Raw genomic sequence first — 17,232 nt, forward strand, 5'->3', positions numbered from 1 at the left:
AAAATAGTCTTAAACTTAATTCCCATAAAACATAAGTGTTATGGGTTATGAAACCTTCACTTTTAGCTAGTTGTCCATCTCTTGATATAAATGGAACCCTGCTGCAGATCTGTTTCAAAATAAGCAGTTTAGATGTGACCTTTGACTCAGCATTAACTATGGAAGAGCAGATTAATTCAGTTGTTAAAGAAGCATTTTCTGCAGCTGCGTTTCATTCGTGATTACTCTCATACTTACCTCTGTCTGATCTAGACACGATGATATATACGCTTATTTTTTTCTCTGCCAGATTATTATAATTCTCTTTGTATTGGTTTATCTAAAAGGCTTTATTCTAAACTTCAATTGATGCAGATTTCTGCTGCCCATAGTGTGACTGGTAGCAGCTACATTACTCCAGTTTTGGCAAGATTACAGTGGTTTGTAGTAGTGGCATAGCCAGAAATTAATTTTTATGGGGGCCCAAGCCTAACATGGATGGGCAGTTGACATACAGGTCTGAGCCCTACTAATTGTACTCTTATCAATAAATAATGACTTAAAGTGCACCTGACAATGGATTTCTAAGTAGTTTCATCATGAGTGACACTTTAAAATACTTTAATTCTATTACTTCAAGCACTTCCCAGCATTAAAAATACCTTAAGAACATAAGAAATTGCCATGCTGGGTCAGACCAAGGGTCCATCAAGCCCAGCATCCTGTTTCCAACAGAGACCAAACTAGGCAATTACCCAAACACTAAGAAGATCCCATGCCACTGATGCAATTAATAGCAGTGGCTATTCCCTAAGTAAATTTGATTAATAGCCGTTAATGGACTTCTCCTCCAAGAACATATCCAAACCTTTTTTGAACCCAGCTACACTAACTGCACTAACCACATCCTCTGGCAACAAATTCCAGAGCTTTATTGTGCGTTGAGTGAAAACGAATTTCTCTGATTAGTCTTAAATGTGCTACTTGCTAACTTCATGAAATGCTCCCTAGTCCTTCTATTATTCGAAAGTGTAAATAACCGATTCACATATACTCATTCAAGATCTCTCATGATCTTAAAGACCTTTATCATATCCCCCCTCAGCCATCTCTTCTCCAAGCTGACCAGCCCTAACCTCTTCAGCCGTTCCTCATAGGGGAGCAGTTCCATCCCCTTTATCATTTTGGTTGCCCTTCTCTGTACCTTCTCCATCACAACTATATCTTTTTTGAAATGCAGCGACCAGAATTGTACACAGTTGTTAAGAGCACCCTCCATGCTGCTGAAGAACCGAGGGTTTGGAGGCCTTCGGGTTCTGCTACGGGTGCGAGGAGCGCGGTCGCCTCTAGAGCAGGTGGAGTGAGCCCTTGGGCCATGGCGAGACTCAGGGAGGGAGCCCCAAGCCACACCGTGGGAGGTGAGCCGGTGCAAGCATGGAGAGCTAGGCGAGGCAAAGCTGAAGCAAGGACTAGAGAACAAGGTCTGACCCTCAACCGGACCTGCACGCCCACGGCAACCAACAATGCAATGTTGATTGATGAACGGTCCTCCGATTGTTCCAAGCCCTTTCGGACCTGCCGCTGGGTAACGGCATTGGGCAGCAGGCCGGACAGAAGACATCACAGACGAGGGCTGAGGCGGAGACATCACAGACGAGGGCTGGGAAGGAAGACATTGGCACTGTCCCTCAGGGCGCCCTACTCAGCCCACCAACACGGGCGGACCCAATGGGCTGGTCGCGGACCACCCTGTCCCACTGCGCGCCCTACACAGCCCAGGAAGGCTGGTCGCGGACCATGCTGAGAATGGGGCAAGCGCAAGGAAGAAGCGGGGTACTGCACTCCTGGCAGTCTGAAGCGGGATACTGCACTCCTGGCAGTCTGAGGCAAGCTGGAACATCAGGAACTGGAACAGGAACAAACATCTAGGAACATCTGGAACCAACATCAAGGAAACAGGCAGAGACACAGGACAAGAAGCCATCAAGACAAGCAAGACCATGGAGGGCCTGGACCGAGGAAGAGGCACAGAAGACTGTGAGACTCAATCCGAAGACAAACAGGAACTGAGGTGAAAGTCCTTTTATACTGCTGCATGCAGGCAACTCCCTGGGAGGAGTTCACCTGGACCGCCCCTCACCAGCCCTATAACTGCGGTGGAGAGCTGCGGGCCGGCCCCTAGGGAGAAGGGCGTGGCCGAACTAGGAAGTCCAAGCAGAGCCAAGCAGGCCACAGGCAGGCCTCAAGATCAACGAGGCCTCCCAGGCCCTGGAGCAAATCCTGGATAGTTTGCAGGCGAGGCCCTGGCTTCGGAGCGGCCTCCAGAAGAGAAGGTAAGATGCCTCCTGTGGCGCAGCTACAGGAGGAATCGCAACAACAGTAATCCAGGTGTGGTCTTACCATGGAGCGATATAGAGGCATTATCACATTTTCTGTTTTATTAACCATTCCCTTCCTAATAATTCCTAACATTCTGTTTGCTTTTTTGACTGCTGCAGCACACTGAACCGACGATTTTAAAGTAGTATCCACTATGATGCCTAGATCTTTTTCCTGGGTGGTAGCTCCTAATATGGAACCTAACATCGTGTAACTACAGCAAGGGTTATTTTTCCCTATATGCATCACCTTGCACTTATCCACATTAAATTTCATCTGCCATTTGGATGCCCAATCTTCCAGTCTTGCAAGGTCCTCCTGTAATGTATCACAATCCACTTGTGATATAACTACTCTGAATAATTTTGTATCATCCGCAAATTTGATAACCTCACTCATCGTATTCCTTTCCAGATCATTTATATATATATTGAAAAGCACCGGTCCAAGTACAGATCCCTGAGGCACTCCACTGTTTACCCTATTCCACTGTCTTTTATTAATCTGAATTAATTTATTTTATATTTATTGCAGTTTCTAAAAGTAAACAAAGAACACTTAACAGAAACTTTAGATCCAATCACGTAATAAAACAAATATGAATGTATTCTTTTATGAATCCTCTTTCCAAAACTGCAGAGAATATCATAACTACAATAAAACAGCAATAATCATAATAATCATCATAAGAACTTAAGATTTGCAATAGGTGCAAAACAGAATTAGGACATACCAAAAAACAAAAAATTCAAATTTAGATGTCACCTCAGTGACAGCAAAACAAACTCCCTCCATTGCCAAACACTTTGTAAAGTAAGACAAATCCCTAAAAAAAACCAAACCCACTTAGAACTGCTATAACAGCAGTAACTCTCAGGACTCAAACAATAGCAACCTTATCTACAAAACGACAGCAAAGGCAAACATTACACCAGGCCCCCTAGAACAATTCACCACCTACTGGGGAATCAAAATAAGTCAAACTGCTACAAATCCCTACAGAGAAACTACACGCTAGCTAAAATACTGCCCTTCTGTCACACGTGCGCAACACAGACAGAGCCTTACCTAATACAGAATAAAGGGACTACAAATTAAAAACAAACATGCAGACAAAACTGAAATGGAAAGCCTGAGAAACCAGCCTCAGCCTCTGTGAACACTGGAATACTGAAGAAACAGTAAAATACAAATATATAAGAAATGCACTTTCCCAAAGATGGCATATTCCAATTGCTGAAAGTCAAAATACATATATATATATATATATTTTTTTTACCTTTGTTGTCTGATCTTATTTTTTCTAATCGTTTGGTCCCAGTCTCTTTGCTCCCCTTGTCTGTCTTTTACTAATTCCTTTTTCAGGGTCTCTTATTCTGTTTCTTCTTTCTTGTCTTCTTTCCTTCCTCCTTCATACACACACTGTCTTTCTCACAAACACACTTTATCTCACATAGGGTCCCACTCTTGCATACTCTCTCGTATATACACAGGCTCCCACTCCCACCTCACACACTCTCAGGCTCCCACTCTCGTATGCTCTCTTTCACATGTAAACTCTCACTTTCTCTTTCACAAACACATACACACACACAGGCTATCACTCTCACATGCAAGCTCCCACAGACCCACACAAGCTCTCATGCTTACATTCTCTCTTACACACAAGTTCACATTCCGACACAAACACATAGGATTTCACATGCAGGCTTCCACTCACACACACACACACACACACATAGGCTCTCTCAAATGCTCTCACAAGCAAGCTGTCACTCCACATACACAGAAGTACTCATTCTCATCCTCTCTCTCGCACATAGGCTACCACTTCCACACACACACATACACTCTCTCACACATACACAGGCTCTCCACTCTCACATGTTCTCTCTCATACACACACCTCAGGCAGGCCCCCATTCATCCCCCCAAGGCAGACTCCCAATCTTCACCCCCCCCAAGACAGGCTCCCATTCACTATCCCCGCCAAAAGGCAGGCTCTCATTTACTACCCCCAAGGCAGGCTCCCATTCACCAACCCCCCAGGCAGGTTTTCATTCACACATACATACCCCACAAGGCAGACTACCATTCACACACACATACACCCCTCCCCATGGCAGGCTCCCATTCATATAAACAAAACACACACACCCAAGGCAGGCTCCCATTCAGCCCCCAAGACAGGCTCCCATTCACACACACAGCACCCAAAATAGACTCTTATTCACCAACCCCCCCCCCCCACACACACACACACACACACACAGGCAGGCTCCCATTCACAGACAAACACACACACACACCCAGCAAGTCAGGCTCCCAGTCACAAACACACACACACAAACAAAGCAGCTCCCATTCACCCCCCCCCCCCAAGGCAGGCTCCCAATCACTCACAAACACTAAACCCAGGCAGTTTTCCCACCAGCAACCGAGGAGAAAACTGGTTCTCCTGATTTGCCTCCGGCTCCATGCTGACCCTATGGGATTCAAAACTCTTGCAGCTGGCACATGCTCTATGCTGACCTCTAATATTTGCTGTTTCTATTTGTTAAATTTTATTTCTGTGATTCCTACCTCTGACAGCCAGGAATTCATAGGCATGTAATATTTCAAAACAATATCCTCTTCCTAAAGCATCAGTAATTTGCTGCACGGATATACAGTAATGTGAAACAACTCAATAGGCTTTATAGGAAGGAATGTAATGAAATGTCCTTCACTGAATGGTTAGTTGCTGCTCAATTACTGACAGCTTACCCACATCTGCAACTTTAGTTTCCTCACCCTTTCATTATGGCACAGTGCAACAAAAAAAACAAAAACCCAAATTATTATATTGTCTAGAACAAAAAGACACAATTTCATATCTTATTCAGTAACAATAAAATATAATAAATATAAACATTCTAAGAAACTGTGCCTACTGGTGAAACAGGCTCCTCACTTCCTTCGACTGCTTTTAAAACCTGTTAAATTAAATTAAATTACAAGCAAAAATGCATTTGCAACTCATATGTTTGTGGTTCAGAAGTCAGCGTGGTACTTCTTGCATGCATAACAGAGTTTCCTGAGACCAATTGTCTCTCCTCATTACCACATTACTTCCAAGCTGGTATGAGAAGATGATGTAACAGAGAGAGTTTGTGCAATGTGGAACATAGATAAGCGGCCAGGCCAACCTTCTAACTCATAACAGGCAACCTTTTATCACTGTGCCCGGCACCGAGAAAGGACCTCTCAATGTCGGTGGTGATGCTGGGTGTATAAGTCAACTTTCAGTTTACGGTAACTTACTGTAAAAAAGTAAGACTGGGAGGTTAATCTAGACGAACGAGCCATGCGTCTTACTTACCGCTTGCATCCCAGTCTAAATGCGTTATATAACTGACAGCTCCCTTGCAGACTCCAACCCGTTTACTGTTCAGCACGTTGTAGAGGTCTACAAAATTGTCACAGGAGGCCACGGCTAGGTATTTCCCAGTACCTGGAATACATCAGCAAAAGTATGACATCACTTAAAGGGGCACGATTTACCACGTCAAACGTCCAAAACTGACTTTCCTTCACTGTCCCTCTTTATAACGAAATTTGAAGAACAATTTAGAATTCTCCGGGGCTTTAGCAGGTGAATAGCATTGGTCTTGCCGGTCGTCATTCTCCTGCGAAATATTTCCAGTGAAGTACACATTAGCCCATCTCTGTGCTTCTCATATTTATTTAACATTTAAAGACATGATGAAAAGACTGCAACTTTGGGAATCTGGTTTGTTTGGGTTTTTTTTTAAGACAAGAACAACCATTTGAAAATAGGAGGCTTTAACTCGCAGTCTGACAAAACGTCACGCTTACCAGGAGAAAACCGAATGTCTGAAATGACCTCCTTCCTGTGCTGGAAAGAGACGAGGTCCTCCAAGGTGTCTGCGTTCACCATCAAGAAACTTCCATCGCTGAGCCCTACTGCCAAAGCTTTCCCGTCAGGGGAAAAGGAGCAACATCTGCCCCCTGGAAAAATATGCAGACACAAAGATATGGTGCAGGGGAACTCTGAAGGCTATGGTGTTTTCAACATATTACGGTTAGCTCCAGCACATAACTCTAAGCCTTGCATTTGCAAGAAAGAAACCAGTAAGTATGGTGAAAAGTAAATCTGCAGTGAGCTTCATCCTTTCCAATAATGTGTCGGGGGCAAGGATACTGTACAGTATCATCTTTACTCTCAAAGAGTCATTTGTGATGTATATTTTCTACAGATTTTTCCTACATCTATTTATTTTTAAGCATTTCATATTTCACATTTTTGTAAATACTTAAGAGGTCCATATTAAAAAAAATGTATGTGGGTTAGACTGGTTTTTACTTGCATAAATTTAGCCCTTTAAAAATACACCCCCTATGTCCAAGTGGTGGGTCTCCCGGAGTCATTTGGTTAATAATTATTTATGGACTTTAGGAATTTGTTCAAATCCTTTTTAAATCCCAGCTATGTTACTTGCCTTGATCAAGGTCTCTGGCAACAAATTCTACAGCCTGATTGTGTGTTAATGAAAAAAGTACTTTCTCCAATTTTCTTTAAACCTAGTGCCTGGTAGTTTCAAGGACTGTTCCCTAGCTCTAGTGTTAATTGAAAAGGTAAGTAACTGTTTTGTGTTTACCTGTTCTACCCCACTCATGATCTTGAGGAACCCTACCATGTCCCTTCTCAATCGTCTCTTCTCCAAGCTCAACAGCCTGAACTTGTTTAGCTTTTCTTCATAAGCGAGCCGATCCATCCCCCTAACCATTTTTGTTGTTGTTCTCTGTACCTTTTCTAATTCTGCTTGTAAAGCTGTGGGAGCGGCCCTTGCAGGCTTGGGAATGTGCCAGAGGACAGAGGTGCCTGGACTCGGCTGTTTCTTCAGGCACTTTTATTAGTTACACAAAAATTAACAGAGAAAAGGCTGCTTACCTCAGCAGTAATGAGAAAAAAATGACAGCGGTTACACTTGCACAGTTTTGACGTAGTCCCAGCTTTCTATGTCTCTCTGGAGCTTCTCTCTTACAGTTATCCCCTTCCTAAAGGAAATGCCTTGGGACTAGGATTCCCTGCTGGTGTATGTTTTAAGGTGGACTGGGCCAGACACCTGGAGCTGGTCCCTTAAGGTATCCTGAGTCTGGCTTCTCTACACTCCTCATCTCTGCTATAACTTTTTCTAGATGAAAGTGACAAAATTTGTACACAATATTCAAAGTGAGGTAACACCACAGATCTATACAGATGCATTTTGATGTTCTTCATTTTATTCTCCATTCCTTTCGGAACAATTCTTAGCATTGTTTGCTTTTTTGACCGTCGCCACATACTGAACTGAGGATTTCAATGTACTACTGCTACTCTAAGATCCTTTTCTTGGCTACTGCAGAACCCATCATTGTGCATCTAAAATTAGCAATATCATTTATAAAAATGTTGAAAAAATTGGTCCAAAGACTGACCACTGCAGCACACCTCTAGTAAGGACTCCATCCTTGAAGTGAACTCTATTTACCACTACTCTTTGTTGCCTCCAAGTCAACCAGTTTCTAACTCAGTTTATTTTAGGGCCCCTACCAAGAGCACTCAGTTTATTTATAAGTCACCTATGCGAAACTGTCAAAGGCCTTACTGAAATCCAAGTACACTACATCCACTCTCCCCGATCCGACTGTCTGGTCACCCAAAGAAATTGATCAGATTCATCTAACAAGACCTAACTCTGACAATACCGTGCTGTCTTTAAGAAATTTGTATTTCTCTGATATCTAAAATTCAAGGTGGATCTTGTAATCTTTGGATTCTAGAAACTTCACTATCTTCTGTATTAGCAGCGAATCCATTAATTTACTCACCACCGAGGTCAGACTAATCGGCCTGTAGTTCCCTCCTTACTTCCACTTTTGTGACGAGGAACTATATCTGCCTGTTTCAAGAACCACAGAACTACTCCAGACTCTGCATTTCACGAAGTGGACTCTGCCCTCAAAAGTTCCCGCCTCAATAAATCGGTTAGTCTGAGAGTCTGTGAGTCTGTCCATTTTCCAGACTAAAGAAGCATTGAAAAGGTCAAATCCAACACAGCTGCCAGAATTTCTCTTACTTCCTTTATTACACTCGGATGTATCCCATTCGGCCCCATCACTTTATCTACTTTTAGTTTAGTTAGCTCTTCACAAACAGAGTCTTCTGAGAATTGTTTACTTCATTTCCAATCCTATTTGTGTCCATTTTCTGTGGTCCTATTTCTGGGCTTTCCTCAATGAAATGCTTGTTAAGCAATTCCTCTTTCTCCTTGTCAGCCTCTACACATTCCTATCCTTCACCTCCGAGCCTCACAAGGCCACTTTTGCACTTTCTCCTCTCACTAACATATCCAAAACAAAGTCTTGTTCCCCCATTTTACCACTTCTGCTATTTTTAATTCCATTTGTATCTACTTTCCCAGCTTTAGCTTTTCCATAAATTGTTTCCTGTTCTCCTTTTTCTGCAATCTCTTTTTATAAACGCTTAACCTTTTTTCCTGGATTTTTCATCTACTTCTTTACAAAACCATAGCGACTTCTGTTTCGTCTTACCTTTTTTTACTTTCCTAGCAAAAAGGTTTGTTGTCCTCACAATAACTCTTTTTAGTTTTTCTCGCTGCTCTTCTACTTCCCCTGAATTTTCCCATCCAGTTAACGACTCCTTGAGGTGCTCCCCCATTTTAACAAAGTCATTTTTGCTGAAGTCTAGGACCCTCACCTTAGAATGAACCTTCATCATCTGTGCTCTAATGCTGAACCGCACCATCCGGTGATCTCTGGATCCCAGATGATCGTCCACTGCAACGTCAGAAACACTCTCCTCATTGTGAAGCACCAGGTCCAATATCGCCCCTTCCCGTATGGGTTCTCTTACCAGTTGATGCAGAGAATCCAGGTCCTCCCTGCTTCTGGATGACACTGCAGCTGGGATGTCCTGATCAACATCTGGCAGATTCAAACCACCTAGCAATTGCACCCTCCCTTTCACAGCAGTCCTGTGAATATCCTCCATTAAATCTCTGTCCATCTCCTCTGGATGTGATGGAGGTCTGGATATTACACCAATATAAACAGATGTTCCATTCCCTCTTTCCAGATTAAGCCACAGTGCCTCCTCCTTACTTCACGAGCCCTGCAATTCTGTTCCTTTGGATATTATTTTATATACAGAGTGCATGCCTCCTCCTTTTCTTCCCAGTCATGGTTTTCCATGTGCCACGTCTCCATGACTGTCACTACACCCAAGTCACCCTCTTCCATGACTGCCTCTAGATCCAGGACTTTATTTTCCACAGCTGTCCAGATGCTGCCCTTTTTTTCCCATTTCTCTATAAGTATTTAAAGATTTACTTACTTGAGTACTTTTACTTACTTTACTGTACTTACGAACTTTATCCAAGTAAATTTAATCAGACATTCAGCGGAACACTTATAAGTTCTGCCGAATATCTGCATAACTTAGCCACTTGGCAGGTTTTTGAATATGGACCTCTTAGACATTATGATCCAGCTTACTATTCTCAAAGATGGGTCTAGAAAAAGAAATATAATTCCCTTTCACCCAAAATCCAAAATTTATTTAATAAATGTTCTAGATAGTGATTCTGGAAAATAAAAGCCACCAGCCAAGGCATCCACTTGATTTCCATGAAGCTAACAGAAAATGATCAAGAAAAAACTAAGAACACGACGTTACAGGTTTTCTTGCTTTCAACGTTTTCCCATCACATGGAGCCCTGTTTTCAAAGAGTTTACAAAATGGGGACACGTAGGGAAAAAATCCCATCTGAGTACAGAAGCTGGCATACTTTCTCTTCTCGGTCTGTTTCATTTACAGTTCAAGGTTTAAAAAGAAAATCATCCTACATCTATTTCAAAATGTTCTCAAGCTCAGAAAAGACTCAACGCCACGAAGGCTAACACTAGGGGCATGACACTGAAAGAAGCTCCTGCTCTTTCTAGCTGCCTCTGCACTTTCCCAGGCATTAACGACTAAAAATGACACATGCAGAATGACAGTTAATTGTTTAACGTGTTCATATCAAGTTCTTACCCTTCTTCAGTTTCCGCACAGCTAGCATACAATGACTAGGGGACAGGTCCCATATCCTTAGGGTTTTGTCATCACTTACAGTAGCGCATATAGGTAAATGAGGATGGGTAGCCAGACCCCATACTTCCCCTTCCATATGGCCCTACGAGAAATGCAAATGCTTTAGATAATTCTGTTTGCAGAGCCGAAGAGGAGTAAAGCACGCTGGGTGGCACTGTATGAGGCAAAACAGTCTCCCAGTGAAAGAACAAAGGAGATTCGCGGGTCTGATGCTATTTAAGAGGGAAACGAGTGAATGGAGAAGATGCGTTTGTCATTGAACTTCTTTTACCTGAACCAGAAGGGTTATTGGTCCACTTTTATCCACCTCCAAAATCTCGCCATTTTTTGTGCCCACTAATATATGCCCGTGTCCTAATGATATGGCACGAATGGAAGGGTTATCTTCTAAGAGCAAGCCTACAATGTCAATTAAGTGAGGCAGGTTATTACTAAGAAGGCAAGCACCCAAAGCAAAGTTTAAAGAAGCCATCTGCTGGCCATGCGGGGAAACACAGGCTAGAATAGACACATTATTTCTGATTTCTATGAGGTCCATATTCAGTCACTGCCCGGATAGTAAAGTTAGCTGGATAAACTTAGCCATCTAACTTTGGAGGTATATTCAATAGTACAGCTGCAGTATTGAATATAGCCAGCTCTCTTAACCTTGCTACCTTTAGAACAGCTCTTTGGCGCGACCAGACTTAGCTGGCTACATTAGCCGGTTAACTCTGAATATCGGAGCCAGCCGAATAACTTAGCCAGCTAATTCAGCTCCTCCTAGGTTCACTCCTGGAACGCACCCTAACTTAGCCAGCTAAATTCTAGCTGGCTAACTTATTGGCTGGCTAGAAGATAGCTAGCTAAGTGCCCAAATCTTCATTTGGACAGATAATTTCTGAGTTATCTGGCTACATGCTTTTGAATATGGACCTCCCTGTTTCTTAGAACATCATTTTAAACAATGGTGGGCAAACAGACAGTGATTCTCAATCATAATCTTAAACCCCTCCTACAATCTGGCATATTAATAACAGTAAAAAAAAAAATAGCCAGATTATCAGTGATGAGGTAAATCGTACTGGAATCATGTTTCATGTGTTTGCATAAATGTTGGTCTAGCATCTTGCACTGAACTTGCATTACACCTGCATAAATGTTCAGCCCTTCCTAGCTTGAAATCTGCTCTGACAACTAGACATGCCCCTAAATGTTTTGAATAGCTAATTGTGTAATTGGATGTAATTGTTCTATTGTTTTGCTTTGATTAGGTTAAATGTACTCTGCCATCCCCATAACTCAGCAGAAAAACAAGGCTTTCATCTCCACATACTGAAATAAATAAGATAAATACACATACGTCAGCATTTGCTTTGGTTTGAATGTTGCTTTAAGCAACTGTACAGTAACATCTATTTATATAATAGTTTGTGCACGCACAATAAAATATATCAAATCTCTAAATAAAGCCATCAGAATCCTAAGGCGGAAGACCTTATAAGTCGCACTAATTTATGTAACACTGCCAGCATTTTGACGGCGCTCCGTCTGCTTCAGGGGCTTGAGAGAGTTTTATATGCAACAGGTCCGGGTGCGCGCCGCTATCAGAAACGGAGCGGTACACGTCCGGCGCTACTGTGCTTTGCCCACCCCCCATCCGTGGCACTGCACCAGACAAATTTTGATCAACCTATATTCATTTACAGTTCGCCTAATCTTTGCTGTGTGATTTTCTTCAGTAAGTTGGGGATTGTTTCAGAGGCTTTTTTGTTTATTTAGTGTACAACTAATTGACAGCCAAATCTCCTAACCGGATTGCTGCAGCTCAATCACTTTATAACATTATACAATAAAGCTTTTTCCATAGGCACAGAATGGAGGGAAAAAGTTATTTTTATGAAGCAGAAAAAAAGGAGTGTTCTATTAGTCAACCCAAAATAAGGAATGGACCCTAATAATCCCAAAAGCAAGAACACACATTATCCTAATAAAGATATCACCTCTAGCCAAACTAAGGGGCCAACTCACTAACAGGTAGATTTGAAGAGCATTGCTTGCAGAAAAACGGCCTCATACACGTGTTAGGGATGTGCATTCGTTTCATCCGTTTCATCCGTTTCCTATACAAGCATGTAATATGAAACGTATGAAACATATGAAACAAATGCACATTTAATTGACATGTAATGGGAAACGTATCAAACGAATTAAACGAATGAAACGAATGCACATCCCTAACACGTGTATGTGGGCCGTGCACGAGCAACGTGAATTTTAAGAAGCCGGGAAGTACGCGCATACATTCCTGTGCGCGTGTCAAGATTAAGGAGATAGAAAGGAGATGGGGCATGGGTGTTCCGGGGAGGGACCAAAACTTATGTGCATAACCCCTGAAGTTTGCAAGGCTGAGCATGGCAACGCGCCCCATGTTACCTGCGTAACTTTACTACTGGTCCTGATGAGGCGCAAGTCTGGAGATTTAGGAGAGAGCCTCTGTTAGAGAGGCAATCTGACACCCTATATATCTCCCACTGTAAGAGGGGCACTTTCAGCTAAGGTGGGTTTTGGGGAGCGGTGTTACATTCGTCCATCCCCCCAAAACCCACCCTTAGTTGAAAGTGCCCCCTGTTACAGTGGGAGGTATATAGAGTGTCAGTTTGTCTCTCTAACAGAAGCTTGCTCTCTCTCCCTCCTCCCTTCCCCATGGTCATTATGAGTACACATGTAAAGGCTCCACACATACCTGCAGTAGGAATATTTTAAATGATACTGTGTACTTGCACGCACAATATAAAATTATGCATATTTTTTTGCTCGCGTGACCAATACGCGTGTTTATGGGTGCACTTGCCCTCCTTTTAAAAGCTACCTAAGGCTTTTTTCCCATTCTGTGTCTATGGGGTAAGACGTTGATAAATCAGGTTGTTGGTTTACTTTCAAGTAAGATTGCTTTTTCAGAAGGTAAAAATGTAATTCTAGAAACTGATCTACATCAAAGATCTTGTAGCGTTCCATCATTGTGTGCCATAAAAGTTCAATTCTTTCCCTCTAAAGAAATGCGTGCTGATTGAAAGGGTATAAATATAAATACAATATATATATATATACAGTATATGAAACATATTGCTACTATTAGTGGTAGAATAACCTTAAATGACTTAACCTTTGGAACCGGGGGCCAGGGCGCCTCGCTTGATGGCATAGGTTTTAAGGCAGCGTTCAAAGGAGTCATCCCAAAGGGCAACGACCCCATCCTTTCCGCCAGTGACGAATCCCTGCAGCAAACAGAGAATGGCAGACCAAGGTGTATCAAATTCAGGTACTAAATACTGGCAAGCGAATTCCTGAAACACGGGCATGCAATCCGAAGAGCAGAAAATAAAGATGCATTAACCCTGACGAGCTGATGTTTTAGTCTCTGGCCCAAGAACTTCAATGGAATTAGAGACCAAAGCATCAGCTATTGGGAGTTAGTAAATCTCCCAGAGCACGAAATTATTATCCTCTTGGTTTGGTGTGCAGTCTCTGTTTAACTATCCAGCACGGATAGCATTATCACTCACGGTCCTAAAACCCAAAATGTTAAAAGAGTGCTAGGACTAGTGGAAAGTCCATGAAACTCAATGGTAGCAGATACTAAACACATTTTAAAAGCATTTTATTTTCATTCAATGCACAATTAAGTTGAGGAATTTGTTGCTGCGGGAGATAGTCAAGTTTAATAGTATAAGTGGATTTTTTTGTTTTGTTTTGGACAAGTACCTGGAGAACAGGTCCATTAACAGTTATTAGCCAGGTAGACTTGGGGATTGCCACCTCTTATTTCTGGGAAATGAAGCTTCCCATTGGGATCTGACGGGTACTGCCAGGTGACCCAGATTTGTTGCTATTGGAGACAGGATGTTGGGCATAATGAGATAATTGGTCTTTCCCAGCTCAACATTTCATGCTCTTAAACAAAAATAAGCACCTGGGCTTGAATTAAAATACTGCTGCACAGGCACTGCAGTTCCTTAAGCCGTTTTCCCGCATCTCCCCTGCTTTCCTGGGAGCAACCATGCGCGCATAGTAACAATCACAGGAACACAACAGATGATGGTGGATAAAGACCAAGTGGCCCATCCCTTCTGCCCTGTTTTACCTGTCCACAGTGCTAAGAATACATCCCCAGTTGTGATTTGAACAAGTCATAAATGCCATTACTCGGACTGCCCATCTGAATGGCTCCTGAGGAAGTCTGAGAGCCTGGCTACCATGGCTGCTTCAAAGTCTTTTATGGTTAGGCTTATGGGAGCTATTCAAAGAAATGTAAAAATTATGACTGACAGTAAAATGCATAATTGCAACAGGGCGAGTCCTACTGCTTGTCACATCTGCTTTTGAAAAGTCACAGAAGGTGCTTTTAATTACATTACTGCTCGTAAGGCAATAAAAAAAAAAAATCATACGAATATTTGCAACTGAAAACTTTTTCCTGTGTTAAGGGTGACAATTACTTCTATAGCCTGACGTTCATTTAATTGCCTCGCTGTCACTATGTTCTCCCTCTGCAGAAATCAATAAATGAGATGATGAGGCTGGCACTTTTATACTAACAGTGACGACAATGAGAATCGGATAAAAGAAAGCCCTTTATTAAAACGCCCGACTCTGGCCGAGTTTCGCTCTTTTTGCACAGAGCTGCCTCAGGGGCAACTAGAAATGGACATATAAATAATTAATATACATATATATGAAATAAAACAATATTTGACATAAATGGATAAAAAAATATATTAATTTGAATTATGTTATAAAATCATTGTATTATAAATAACATAAAATCAGAAAAATTAATACATATATATGTGTTTGGACTTATGGATACAATAACTTAAAAGACAACATGTATATATGAAAAAATAACTTAAAAGACAACATGTGTATATGAAAAAATAAATGAAATGCAGTATATCAAGGAGTAAAACATGTGACATTGTAAAAATGCAAGGAATAGAGAGGTGGTGATCCTGTGTCATATACAATGTATGAAACTATAAACAACATGGAGTCAATAATGGTTTTTGGATAATACAATCATTATATATTTCATGCTTACTTCATTCAAGCAGGACTTGGAAAGGTCAATAACGTATTAATTATCCTAAATATGAAAAAACAAACAAACAAAACAAATGAATAAATACAAAAATCAAAAAAATTAAAGTGAAAAAATGAAAATGACATGAATGTAAATGGCTGTCATGAAAAAAGGAAAAGTAAAAAAAATATAATAAATGAAAAAATGAATGAAAAAAATCAAAAGTGGATTGTTTGAAAGAAAATGTTGGAATAAAAAATGAATGATTAAGGAACCAAAATGACAATGGATGAATAATTGTTAATGTGACTAGAAAAATCTACCTGCAACGCAGATGGTTTCACTCTAAAGCAATTAAACTTTCTATATATATGAACTGTAATAAACAAATGATATAAAATGAATGTAGTATGCTGAAAAACATACAAACAGCTCATTCAACTACTCATTTGTTTATTACAGTTCATATATATAGAAAGTTTAATTGCTTTAGAGTGAAACCATCTGCGTTGCAGGTAGATTTTTCTAGTCACATTAACAATTATTCATCCATTGTCATTTTGGTTCCTTAATCATTCATTTTTTATTCCAACATTTTCTTTCAAACAATCCTCTTTTGATTTTTTTCATTCATTTTTTCATTTATTATATTTTTTTTACTTTTCCTTTTTTCATGACAGCCATTTACATTCATGTCATTTTCATTTTTTCACTTTAATTTTTTTGATTTTTGTATTTATTCATTTGTTTTGTTTGTTTGTTTTTTCATATTTAGGATAATTAATACGTTATTGACCTTTCCAAGTCCTGCTTGAATGAAGTAAGCATGAAATATATAATGATTGTATTATCCAAAAACCATTATTGACTCCATGTTGTTTATAGTTTCATACATTGTATATGACACAGGATCACCACCTCTCTATTCCTTGCATTTTTACAATGTCACATGTTTTACTCCTTGATATACTGCATTTCATTTATTTTTTCATATACACATGTTGTCTTTTAAGTTATTTTTTCATATATACATGTTGTCTTTTAAGTTATTGTATCCATAAGTCCAAACACATATATATGTATTAATTTTTCTGATTTTATGTTATTTATAATACAATGATTTTATAACATAATTCAAATTAATATATTTTTTTATCCATTTATGTCAAATATTGTTTTATTTCATATATATGTATATTAATTATTTATATGTCCATTTCTAGTTGCCCCTGAGGCAGCTCTGTGCAAAAAGAGCGAAACTCGGCCAGAGTCGGGCGTTTTAATAAAGGGCTTTCTTTTATCCGATTCTCATTGTCGTCACTGCTACACAGCTCACTGGATCGGTTACCGATTTGTTTTTTGGGTCCATCACTTTTATACTAACGCCACTTAAGACGGAGCAAAAGGGAACTGTTTGTAAAGTCATGGATGGTTAATGGCGTTTCCTTTCAGCTCACACCACAGGCAATGCTTAATCAATTATCAACATTTATTTATTTATTTTATTGGGGGCTTGCCAACCCTGCCAGTGGGCTCCTCCGTTCTAGATTCCATGTTCCTGCTGTTGCACTGCAATGGAAGAGAGCGCTAGGGGGCGTTCCCCAGTGCGGGACAAGGAGCGTGTGCCCTTGAGGCGAGACGGTTCTCGTCTGGG

The 17,232-nt window shown here is 40.9% G+C and overlaps 1 protein-coding gene across 2 annotated transcripts in view; it reads right to left on the reverse strand.

Moving 5' to 3' along the window:
- Positions 1 to 17,232, reverse strand: part of EML5 (EMAP like 5) — a 378,431-nt gene that overhangs the window by 111,545 nt on the left and 249,654 nt on the right. For both annotated transcript variants that reach the window (XM_029597756.1, XM_029597755.1), the window contains exons 19-23: positions 13,662 to 13,773; positions 10,788 to 10,915; positions 10,457 to 10,598; positions 6,217 to 6,369; positions 5,720 to 5,851 (exon numbers count right to left, since the gene is read on the reverse strand). In XM_029597756.1, coding sequence (XP_029453616.1) covers positions 5,720 to 5,851; positions 6,217 to 6,369; positions 10,457 to 10,598; positions 10,788 to 10,915; positions 13,662 to 13,773 — 667 coding nt within the window. The remainder of the gene's footprint in view (positions 1 to 5,719; positions 5,852 to 6,216; positions 6,370 to 10,456; positions 10,599 to 10,787; positions 10,916 to 13,661; positions 13,774 to 17,232) is intronic.

The sequence above is a fragment of the Rhinatrema bivittatum genome, chromosome 4 (assembly GCF_901001135.1).
Source record: "Rhinatrema bivittatum chromosome 4, aRhiBiv1.1, whole genome shotgun sequence".
NCBI lineage: Eukaryota > Metazoa > Chordata > Amphibia > Gymnophiona > Rhinatrematidae > Rhinatrema > Rhinatrema bivittatum.